The sequence below is a fragment of the Hypomesus transpacificus genome, chromosome 1 (assembly GCF_021917145.1).
Source record: "Hypomesus transpacificus isolate Combined female chromosome 1, fHypTra1, whole genome shotgun sequence".
Classification (NCBI taxonomy): domain Eukaryota; kingdom Metazoa; phylum Chordata; class Actinopteri; order Osmeriformes; family Osmeridae; genus Hypomesus; species Hypomesus transpacificus.
In genome coordinates this window covers 3589815-3601018 of record NC_061060.1, presented here as the reverse complement: position 1 = coordinate 3601018, position 11204 = coordinate 3589815, and the positions used below count along the sequence as shown (strand labels likewise).

General features: G+C 51.5%; 2 protein-coding genes across 4 annotated transcripts; one reads left to right on the top strand and one right to left on the bottom strand.

Annotated features, from left to right (window-relative positions):
* Positions 1-2348: 2348 nt before the first annotated feature.
* On the top strand, positions 2349-7019 carry mapk9 (mitogen-activated protein kinase 9). Of its 3 annotated transcripts, XR_006956083.1 has the most exons (12): positions 2349-2524; positions 2727-2856; positions 2954-3012; positions 3363-3501; positions 4002-4167; positions 4253-4324; positions 4614-4796; positions 5052-5176; positions 5276-5339; positions 5484-5555; positions 5664-6124; positions 6205-7019. XR_006956083.1 is itself a non-coding variant. In XM_047019834.1 (11 exons), exons 1-11 carry the CDS (start codon positions 2409-2411, stop codon positions 5801-5803), a joined length of 1254 nt encoding a protein of 417 aa, XP_046875790.1. In that variant the 5' UTR covers positions 2349-2408; the 3' UTR covers positions 5804-7019. The 3 variants fall into 3 exon arrangements, 2 of the variants coding, with proteins under 2 accessions (XP_046875790.1, XP_046875674.1); XM_047019834.1 differs by having other exon boundaries at positions 5288-5339; positions 5664-7019; XM_047019718.1 differs by having other exon boundaries at positions 5664-7019.
* Positions 6773-11204, bottom strand: LOC124468035 (rho GTPase-activating protein 24-like). The gene is made up of 2 exons (XM_047020630.1): positions 9284-11204; positions 6773-8013 (listed from the first exon to the last, which is right to left on the bottom strand). Exons 1-2 carry the CDS (start codon positions 10165-10167, stop codon positions 7776-7778), a joined length of 1122 nt encoding a protein of 373 aa, XP_046876586.1. The 5' UTR covers positions 10168-11204; the 3' UTR covers positions 6773-7775.

The window sequence follows — 11204 nt, the reverse complement described above, 5'->3', positions numbered from 1 at the left end:
CTCCCCCTGCTCGGTCGCCCCCCCTCCCCCTGCTCGGTCGCCCCCCCTCCCCCTGCTCGGTCGCCCCCCCTCCTCCTGCTGGCCTGCCTATGTGGGCACGTGTGACTGGTGGTCTGTTCCTCATGTATTGTGAGTGAGTGAGTGAGTGAGTGAGTGAGTGAGTGAGTGAGTGAGTGAATAACTGCTTCACCTTTGGGGCTTTTGTCTCTTTATTGTAATACCCACACTTGCTGAGATATCTCTTATATAAACACACACACTGCTCACACCATAGTCTACAATCATTCTTCCCCCATGCCAGAAGCGTCAACACTAACATGCCCTCAATGCTCCGATCTGTTTGGACATGACATGCGCCCACACACACACACACATACACACACACACACAGTCATAAACAATCAGAGTTAAGCAGACACATCCATCAGTATGGATAAACTGTTTATTGCTTACAATGCTGCTGGCTTTTCTGCCCTTGTTGGCCCTGGATTCAACATGTGTGTGTGTGTGTGTGTGTGTGTGTGTGTGTGCGCTCTCCTTGCCAAAGGCGATCATACAGCCCTAGTGTCAGTGTTTGCGCCTTCAGAGCAGTGTTTACACAGAGCACAGAGTCTCTGGAGCACCAGGCTATCAGTCTGCCCAGCTCCACCAGAGCACACACACACACACACACACACATGACCTGGATTCTCAGGCAAACTTCCAGTTTATGCTGAGATAAACACTTTAGCCTCTGGGTGCTGAGAGAGCTAGAAACACCTGGAACCACGTCAACATAGAAACCATCTTGAGAGCCGCTTCCTGTCCAACCCTACTGGAGGTGGCCTACTTCCTGTCCAGTTTTAGCAAAGTCACTTCCTGTCCGATGTTGCCACTGGATTATTTCCCGTTTAGTTCTGCCCTGATAACAATTTGAATTCTCACCATGACCAGGACCAGTACTAGGGAGAGCTGGCTAGCAGTTGGCAAGTTCGCAAGACACAGCTGAGGTCAGGATATAGGCCGACGGTCTATAGCAGGGGTGGCAACCCTGGTCCTCAAGAGCCCCTGTCCCCCCATGTTTTAGATGTTTCCCTGGTGTGCTGGAGCAGGGAACAATCTAGAACATGCAGGACAGCGCTTCTTGAGGACCAGGGTTGGCCACCCTTGGTCTACAGTGACTCACGCTACAGTAGGTCTACACCTCGAGTCGTAGTTGTAGCCTTAGCAACGTCTTGTGATTACTTTCCTCAAGCCAGATTATAGCACATTAAGAAGGATCAAGTCTTAATGTTACTTTAAACATGACTTTAATGGCTTTACAGAAGGTATCCCCCTTGTTGCAACGCTGTCTCTTGTCAGTTGTGGCTTATCATTTTATAAGTCCTATTAGCAAGTTTAAACCCCTCGATTGAATTAAACCAATTTCCCTAGATCACTCTTGTTCATCCTTACTAATGCACTTTTCATACTATGGGGATTTTCTGTTTACGGGAAGATAGATTATTCTCGCAAAGCGTGCTGTTTTGAAATCCTCGTTTAGGATACTGGTGGGCCAGTCTTTACCCTGTCCACAGTCTCTGGATCATAGTGTTGACACTTCTTCAGATGAATTGAAGGTCAACAACGACTTTATTAACTTTATCATTATTTGCAAATGAATGGACAACAGTTACCTCACTCACCACAAAATCTTTTTATTTCTGTCATGCATTCCTTTTTGTTCCTCTCCTTCTGATGTTGTTTGTTACATGACTCATAATATTGCAAAACACACACACACACACACTCAGCAGAGCAGCTGTGCCCCACTCCCCTCTCTCTAAGGCCTTGGCAAGTTTGAACTACCTCATACATTTGATTTGCAAGCCTCTACAGCTACAGGTATATTCATTTCTACCCCGCACTTACTCTCTTATCTGTCCTCCACTTCAGATAAACCCTTCATGTATTTACTCTGTGACTCTAGTATGACAATATCAGGTTGTTCTCCCAAAACCAGCGTCTTTTTTTCAGACCTGTACTCTTGTCTTACTCTAGTTCCTAGGGATTCACAGGGTTCACCTTTCCTAGGTTCCTCGACAACAGTAAGACCCAGACATCAGTGACTGGTACCCTGGACATTTTCTGACTGCAGGTCTCTCTCTCTCTCGTGTGTGTGTGGTCTGTGTGTGTGTGTAGTCTCTGTGTGTGTGTAGTCTGTGTGTGTGTGTAGTCTGTGTGTGTGTGTAGTCTGTGTGTGTGTGTAGTCTCTGTGTGTGTGTAGTCTGTGTGTGTGTGTAGTCTCTGTGTGTGTGTGTAGTCTGTGTGTGTGTGTAGTCTGTGTGTGTGTGTAGTCTGTGTGTGTGTGTAGTCTGTGTGTGTAGTCTGTGTGTGTGTGTAGTCTGTGTGTGTGTGTAGTCTGTGTGTGTGTGTGTGTCGGCGGCAGGATGAGTGAGGGGGAGGGTCAGTTCTACAGTGTCCAGGTGGGAGACTCCACCTTCACTGTGCTGCAGCGCTATCAGCAGCTCCGTGCCATCGGCTCTGGGGCCCAGGGCATTGTCTGGTGAGCCCGCCGCCACGGCAACACCGAAACACACCGGCACAGAAACACACCGGCACAGAAACACACCAGCACAGAAACACACCGGCACAGAAACACACCAGCACAGAAACACACCAGTACTGAAACACACCAGCACAGAAACACACCAGCACCAAAACACCCTAACATTGAAACCCATGTCTCATATCACCCCTGTCTGCAGCTCTGCGCTAGACACCAGCCTGGGTATACCCGTGGCTGTGAAGAAGCTCTGCCGCCCCTTCCAGAACCAGACCCACGCCAAGAGAGCCTACCGGGAGCTGGTTCTGCTGAAATGTGTCAACCACAAAAATGTAACTTTAACCTCACACAACCTTAACCTCACATTAACCATGACCTGGATCATTACCTCAATAACTCTTTCTCTGTCTCTTCCTCTGTCTCTGTCAGATCATTCGCCTGATTAACGTGTTCACGCCTCAGAAGTCTCTGGAAGAGTTCCAGGATCTGTAAGTCTCCCCCAGCCTGTGCTACCAGCCTGCCAGCTTTTTTGTCTGTCTCCTTGTCCTTCTCCCTGTCTGCCTACCCGTCTGTCTCCCTGTCTGCCTACCTGACTGTCTCCTTGTCTGTCTCCCTGTTTACCTACCTGATTGTTTTGCTGTCTCTCTGTCTGTCTGTCAACCTGAATGTCTGTCTATCTACCTACCTGTCTGTCTCCCTATCTACCTACCTGTTTGTCTCCCTGTCTACCTACCTGTCTGTCTCCCTGTCTACCTATCTGACTGTCTTCCTGTCTACCTGTCTGTCTGTCTTCCTGTCTACCTGCCTGACTGTCTCCCTGTCTGTGTGCCGGACCCAGGTACCTGGTGATGGAGCTGATGGATGCCAGCCTGTGCCAGGTGATCCACATGGAGCTGGACCATGAGAGGATGTCCTACCTGCTCTACCAGATCCTCTGTGGCATCAGACACCTACACTCTGCTGGGATCATCCACAGGGTGAGGGGGGCCGGGGGGGATGGAGGTGGTGGGCCCAGGGCCGGGGGGGGATGGAGGTGGTGGGCCCAGGGCCGGGGGGGGATGGAGGTGGTGGGCCCAGGGCCGGGGGGGATGGAGGTGGTGGGCCCAGGGCCGGGGGGGGATGGAGGTGGTGGGCCCAGGGCTGGGGGGGATGGAGGTGGTGGGCCCAGGGCTGGGGGGGATGGAGGTGGTGGGCCCAGGGCCGGGGGGGGATGGAGGTGGTGGGCCCAGGGCCGGGGGGGGATGGAGGTGGTGGGCCCAGGGCCGGGGGGGGATGGGGGTGGTGGGCCCAGGGCCGGGGGGGGATGGAGGTGGTGGGCCCAGGGCCGGGGGGCGGAGCGAGGGGCAGACACTAGCAGTGGGAGGGAGAGTGGAAGAGCAGGAGGAGACATGTCGAGGAGAACACAGGGTGGTTGAGCTGTGGACACATTGTGTGTGAGGGACTAATGGACGTGTGTGTGTGTATGTCACACATCCAGGACCTAAAGCCCAGTAACATTGTGGTGAAGTCCGACTGCACTCTGAAGATCCTGGACTTTGGCCTGGCCAGGACGGCCTGCACTAACTTCATGATGACGCCCTACGTGGTGACTCGCTACTACAGAGCCCCAGAGGTCATCCTGGGCATGAAGTACAAGGAGAACGGTAAGAGGAGGAGGACGAGGTGGAGGAGGAGAAGAAGAATGATGATGATGATAGTGATGATATGTTTGTGTGTGTGTCCGTCCAGTGGACATCTGGTCAGTAGGTTGCATCATGGGCGAGATGGTGAAGGGCAGAGTCATCTTCCAGGGAACTGACCGTATCCTTCTAGACCTTCTGTTTCTGCCTGTCCTCTCTTCATCCCCCTCCTCCTCCTCTCCTCACCCTCTCACTTTTGTCCTGCTGGGACAGTTTTGAGACCAGACCTCTCTCTGGTTCTCCTAAAAGGCTGGATCTTACTGCTGATATTCATGCTAGTAAGTGTGTATGTGAGGCAATGTTTGAAAGGACTGATCTGTTCTCAGCCAGCAGATAACTAACATAACAAGCAAGACCAGGCTTGTCCATAACAAACCAATCAGGTTTTTCCTTAGCGTGGGGCGTGGCAGACATTGACCAATGGAACAAGGTGATTGAGGTTCTGGGCACGCCCTCCATGGAGTTCATGGACCGTCTGATGGAGACGGTGAGGAACTACGTGATGAACAAGCCCCAGTACCCCGGCGTCAGCTTCTCTGAGATCTTCCCTGACTGGGCCTTCCCCACCGACTCAGAACATGACAAACTGAAGAGTAAGACCTGCCGACCTTTCACCTGTCAGTGCTTGTACAGACACTAATGATTACCAGAGACCCAAGTCGGTATTCATCTTGTGTGCGTGTGTGTGTGTGTGTGTTTGTATGTGTGAGTGAATGTGTGTACTCCAGTGTGGAGGTGGAGCTGGGCAGGCTGATAGACTGGTGCTCCAGAGAATGTCTCTGTCTGTCTTTAATGTCAGACTGCCGTTGCTATTAGTTACTGTACTTCCTCCTCTGTTGCCACTCCAGCGGGACAAGCCCAAGACCTGCTGTCAAAGATGCTGGTCATCGACCCCGAGCGACGCATTTCTGTGGAGGAGGCCCTGAATCACCCCTACATCCATGTGTGGTACGACCCGGCCGAGGCTGACGCGGTAAGCAGACTGTACCACTGCAGCGTGTACACAGGGGTGGGCAGTTTCTGAGCTTTAGGCTGATGTTGCTGGGTGTGTTTTTGTGTTTGTGCTCCCCAGCCTCCTCCTCAGATCTCTGACAGGCAGCTGGAGGAGAGGGAGCACAGCATCGAGCAGTGGAAAGGTTAGCGCCTCCCGGAGGCCGGGAGGAAAACTACGCAACATATACGACCAAGAACCATACGACCTTAGTCAACAGTGATGGAATGAGTGTTGATTTGTTACTAGTCTACCTGAGAGGTAAAATGCCTGTCTTCCTTTCTCTCAGAGCTCATCTATGAGGAGTTGATTGACTGGGAGGAGAGGAACAAGAATGGAGTGATCAAAGAAGAATACTCAGGTAAGGCTGCAACACAACAACACCTGCAGCTCACCAGCACCTGTTCCACCTTCCCCTCCACACACCAACACCTGTGTGTGTGTTTGTCTGTCTCCCTCTCTCTGACAGAGGTGGTGAGTGGGACGGCCTCGCAGTCGTCATCAGCCAATGACATCTCATCCATGTCGACGGAGTCTGTGACCCTGGCATCCGACACGGACAGCAGCAGCATCGACACGCTCTCCGGAGTCCTGGACGAGAGCCAATGAGAATGGCCCTGCGGTGTGTGTGTGTGTGTGCGTGCGATTGTCTTTCTTCCCCCTCTTTCACGCGAAATATCTCAATCAGACCCTTGATTACTTTCTCTCTTTCTCCTCTGCCCTCCCCAACCTCCCGCCATAGGTCTATTTTTCTATGTTGTTGGTGCTGATGTGTGTGTGTGAGGTGGGCTTAGGGCTGTCTGGGTGGAGATGCGCGGGCTCTGAAGGCTCTCATGGGAGTCGGCAAGGGACGGGGCGTGTCCCGTACCCTCGCCTGCTTCTGACGCCGTATCATCCGATGTTGTTGTGAGGTGGAGCTGCCGCTGTCAGGTCACGTGACTCCCTGTCAGGTCACGTGACTCCCTGTCAGGTCACGGGACTCCCTGTCAGGTCATGTGACTCCCTGTCAGGTCACGTGACTCCCTGTCAGGTCACGTGACTCCCTGTCAGGTCACGGGACTCCCTGTCAGGTCACGTGACTCCCTGTCAGGTCACGTGACTCCCTCAGTGGCTAACGCAGAGGGCGCTGTATATCTAGTACGGCCGACAAACCAATCAAAACACTGTTTACCTGACCATCAAAACACTAATCGATAGTTTTAAATGATTTTAGTAACCTAGCTGTATTGAGAGAAAAAAAATAAATCCAGATATGAGTGTTTTTAACGGCTTTGAGTGGTGTGGATTTCAGCTTCTACTCCTGACCTACAGAGGGTGCTGTGGTTGCAGTGTTATTTGATTTACTTCCTGGTAAATGTACTGTAAGAATGTCACGCTCTGACACCTAGACTATGTGTGTAGTAGGCCCTTTTAATGCAAATGCATACAAGTACATGTGTTTGGTAGGAACACATTTTAAATGTAGAAGCATTTTATCTTGCAATGATCAGCCCGTATGGTACTGCCTGTAAATGTTTATCAAAATAACCTTATAGTCCTGTACATTTGAGAGAAGAAAAGAAGATCAATGTAATTTTATTCATTTTTTTGTTTTCTTGCAAAGTGTTGCACACATTTGATAACCATGTATGGCCCCCGTGACCACAGAACACAGACCTCCTCCGGACTATTCCATTAGTTCTAGAACTCCTTGGAACAATTATAAGGTGAGGCATGTTAGAATGTTAACACATTTAACACAGTCAGATAGAAGTAGTATTGTTAAAGCTGCATGGAGGTCTACCAGATCCTCTTCATACTGTTGGAGAGATGTTCCCCCTTCCAGTAACGTGGTCATTTATTCTGAAAGATTTTTTTTGATTTTTATGTTTTGCTTTTCTCTTGTAAGAAGTGTGTGTGTGTGTGTGTATACACCAGTGTACTGTGTTGCCTTCATCGTCATCTCACAGGACAATCACATGGCCAGGCCTCGGCCAATCCTGTGAAGCACCTGGACCTGGAAGCAGAGGAACTACACTGAATGTTCTCTAGAACCCTCTGTGGAATTCTGGACTTTCTGGAAAGTTCCAAGAACCCATAGAGAATGAAGGAAGCAGGTGGACTGTCGAGCTGTGATTGGTCAGAGATGTGAGGACAGAACATCACTAGACAATGTTTTCTTTCTCGGAAACCATGACAACCTTATTCATCCATCATGCCTTAAATGACCAGGGGATTGGCTGACTCACTCTCTCCCTGAATCCTGTTGGACAAGGACTGAGCTAAACTGTGTGCTTAGGCCAATCTTGTTTTTTGACCATGTCGGAGCGCCGTGTTGTAAACACTCCACATTTCATGCTTGGTTTTCATCATCACTATTAATGTATCCTTTCCAGGATGTCCTGTGTGATTGAAAACACCCCCCCCCCCCCCACACCCCCCCATTTCATCTGTACCCCCCCCACTAATAAAGACATCTCCAGCCTGTGATAAGTCACAGTTCATAACATGTCGTACACACGGGTAGAGAGAGAGAGTTACAAATCAGTGAGTGTGTACCGCTACGCCGTCCGTGTGTGTGTGTGTGGGGGGGGGGGGGGTCTCAGAAGCCCCTGACGATGCTCTCCGTCTTCTTGGCCTCGTGGTTGAGCTCTCCGAAGGTGTCCAGGAACTGCTCCATCTCCCTCTGCAGCTCTCCATTCCTCTGCTCGGCCGCGCCGCGGGCACGCTCGCACTCTTCGATCCTGGACTGGACTGCCCGATACCAGCTCTGCTGCTGGGACAGGTTGGCCCTCAGCCCCTGAACCTCCCCCTGAAGGGCCTCGTTCCTCTGCTCCAGACTGGGGTGGGGGGAGGGGGGTTTAGAGAGGAGTTGAATGACAGAATATTAGACAGGTTAGAGAATAGGGAGGTGAGGGGTTTCGGGATGAATAGGATTAGAGAATATTGGAGAGGAATTAAATAAGAATAGGGTGGTGGGGGTGTGGTTAAAGAGAGCAGGATAGAGACTACAGGGGGGAAAATAGGTTAGTTTGTTTAGAACTCACTTTACAGCTCAGTCTGGATTGAGACCCAGTCAGACCAAACTTGGCCCACATTGAGACAGGCTGAAGCTAAATCAGTGATGCTGAGGTATGTGGGAGTCTGGGCAGCCTGGGAGCCTTTATTTAGCTCTGTTTCCAGTAGAGCGGCTATTCCCACTCATCCTCATCATACTCTCCTGGGCTCTGGACTGGAGATCCACACAGAGAGCCCCGACGTCTGTCTGCTACACACTGCTCTATGTCTGCTACACACTGCTCTATGTCTGCTACACACGGCTGTATGTCTGCTACACACTGCTCTATGTCTGCTACACACTGCTCTATGTCTGCTACACACAGCTCTATGTCTGCTACACACTGCTCTATGTCTGCTACACACTGCTCTATGTCTGCTACACACTGCTCTATGTCTGCTACACACTGCTCTATGTCTGCTACACACACACTACGTGTATGCCACATGTCTGTAGGATGTACACTGCTGCATGTACTGTTGTTGTTTGAGCACCGATTCAACGTGTTTGAGTATTCTCATCAGTAAACTTATCGATGTAGAGTTGGAGCTGGGTTAGGGTTAGATGGAGAGAGTGGCCCAGCTGACAGCTTTGGACAGAGAGGAACACGTTCTGGGACATTCCATGAGATGCCGTCCACCAACGTAAACAGGAAGCAGACTGAACCCCGGGTCAGCAGATGGGTTCAGTGCTGAGGCAGAGTGGACACACACTCACACTGCCACAAACACACACACATGCAGCTGGACATGCAGAGACCTTCCAACTATTGCTGCAACTGCACAGGGAGTGAATCGGAAGTGTGTGTGGGAAGGAGGCTGGACAGAGAAGCTGGAGAAGAGGGAGACAGAGAAGAGGGAGACAAGAAGAGGGAGACAGAGAAGAGGGAGACAAAGAGGGAGACAGAAGAAGGAGACAGAAGAGGGAGACAGAGAAGAGGGAGACAGAGAAGAGGGAGACAGAGAAGAGGGAGACAAGAAGAGGGAGACAGAGAAGAGGGAGACAGAAGAAGAGGGAGACAGAAGAGGGACACAGAGAAGGGAGAGTGGCACCTGTGTATGCGAGCCTCGTACTCTTCTCTCTGTCTCCCTATCTGCTGGTGCAGGCTGGTGAGGAGGCTGCGGAGGGCGCTGGCCGAAGGGTCTGCCAGGGGCAGGGGCGGGGGCATGCCCAGAGTGACGGGGGGGATGGGGTCCACAGGTGACACTGGGTCCAAGTCCTGGTCCTGGTCCTGGTCCTGGTCCTGGTCCTGGTCCTGGTCCTGGTCCTGGTCCTGGTCCCGGTCCCGGTCCCGGTCCCGGTCCCGGTCCCGGTCCCGGTCCTGGTCCTGGTTAGGTCTGTTGCTGGCACTGCTTCCTGCCAGCAGTATCTCACAGGAGGACCAGGAGCTGCTGGCCTCGCTGACCGCCCCATCGTCCAGCAGAGCCGAAACCTGGACGTCCGGAAAACCCACCGCTGGGGTGGCGCTGGTTTCCATGTCAACGGTTTCCAGGTAAGTGTCCTGGACGGGCGTCACGGCAACGAGGTTGTCGTAAACTGAGAGGGCACTCTGGTTTTCCTCCCAATTGATGTCCGCACTCCCTTGTCTCTCCTCCTCTCCTTTTCCTCCTTCCTCTCTCTCTCTTCCACTCTCTGCTGTGTTCACACCCAGCCCTTGGGGGTCTGGATGCAGGCCAGACCCTCCCCCAGACCCCCAGCCCAGTGTGGGAACCACAGCCCCAGCTGGGGTCCGGCCAGCGAGGGAGGGGTCAGGGGGTTTGCTTCCAGCGGGACAGAGGCCCCGCCTCTCCCTCCGCCCCCCTCTCTGGGCCAGGGCTGGGCAGTAGTGGCGGGGGGGTGTAGAGCAGGAGCTGGTGGTGTGGTGGGGGTCTCTGTGGGAAGACAGTGCAGCTCCATGACCCAGCTTGCAGGACCAGGGTCCTTTCAGCAGAAACATGGAGGTCTGGAGGACTGGAGGAGGCTCGGTGCCAGCTGTACCCAGAAGCAGGTGACGCGTCCTGGGGAGAAAGGAGAGGGGAAGCCCCCTTACCGGCTGGATGTCTGCTGTAGCATTGAGGCAGAATGCGGTAGTCAGGTTGTTTGTGTCAGAGACGGAGACTGCACTGAGCCGTGCACAGGAGCAGGTGTGTGTGTGTGTCTTTAAGCAGCACTGATATCAGCTGTTGCTCCAGAGAAGCTGCTTGGGGGAGGAGCTACAGTGTAACACGGTAACACTGGCTCATTCCTGAAGACACACACACACACAAATACACCCCCAGAAATAGAAACCCTAAAACATACACACACGCTCACGCAAATGCACAAAAAAAAAACACATAAACACCCACCATAGACTCAAAAAGGGACTTAACAAATTCAACACATTCTCTGGACTCAGATAGTCACGGAGCCTTCCAAACCTGTCCAAAACACTGACACACACACTCAATAACACACACCAGTCACATCAGATCGACAGACTCTAGTCAAAACTGGTGGACTCTTGCCAAATACATGAAGAAACTTGAGAGACCGTACGAGTCATTTAAAAGCCTCATCAGAGTAACATTCATTCTGATGTTCTGAAAGCTTTTAATCCATTTGTTAAAGCACTTTATACACGTAGAATGGAAGTGCTCTGCTACACCTTTAGACACGCAAACAAACCATGCTGTATTCAAAACAGCATGTAGGTCTCCTAATCAACCACCAGATGGGGCTGTGGGCTTTATCTTAAAAAAGGAGGAGGAGGAGTAAAGGAGAGAGGATGAGAGGGGACAGGAGAACAGAGAAGCCTAAAACAGAGTAGATGAAAGCAGAGCAGAGTACAATAGAGTATAGCAGAGTATAATAGAGAATAGTAGAGTCCTCAAGTACTCATCAATGATGCAAACGTTTTCATTAAAATATTCTTCTTGTTGACTTCTGCCTTGCTCCATGGTAGCTTCGTAGACTAGCTTACGTTTGTTGTGCATGATAGCCAGGAAATGAAAA

Bases quoted from the DNA above. Each gene is read 5' to 3' on its own strand.
- mapk9 (XM_047019718.1), top strand. From the start codon at position 2,409: ATGAGTGAGGGGGAGGGTCAGTTCTACAGTGTCCAGGTGGGAGACTCC. The intron at 3,502-4,001 runs GTGAGGGGGGCC...TCACACATCCAG, and splicing joins CTGCTGGGATCATCCACAGG to GACCTAAAGCCCAGTAACAT. The intron at 5,340-5,483 runs GTTAGCGCCTCC...CCTTTCTCTCAG, and splicing joins CAGCATCGAGCAGTGGAAAG to AGCTCATCTATGAGGAGTTG.
- LOC124468035 (XM_047020630.1), bottom strand. From the start codon at position 10,167: ATGTTTCTGCTGAAAGGACCCTGGTCCTGCAAGCTGGGTCATGGAGCT. The intron at 8,014-9,283 runs GTGCCACTCTCC...CCCCCACCCCAG, and splicing joins TACGAGGCTCGCATACACAG to TCTGGAGCAGAGGAACGAGG.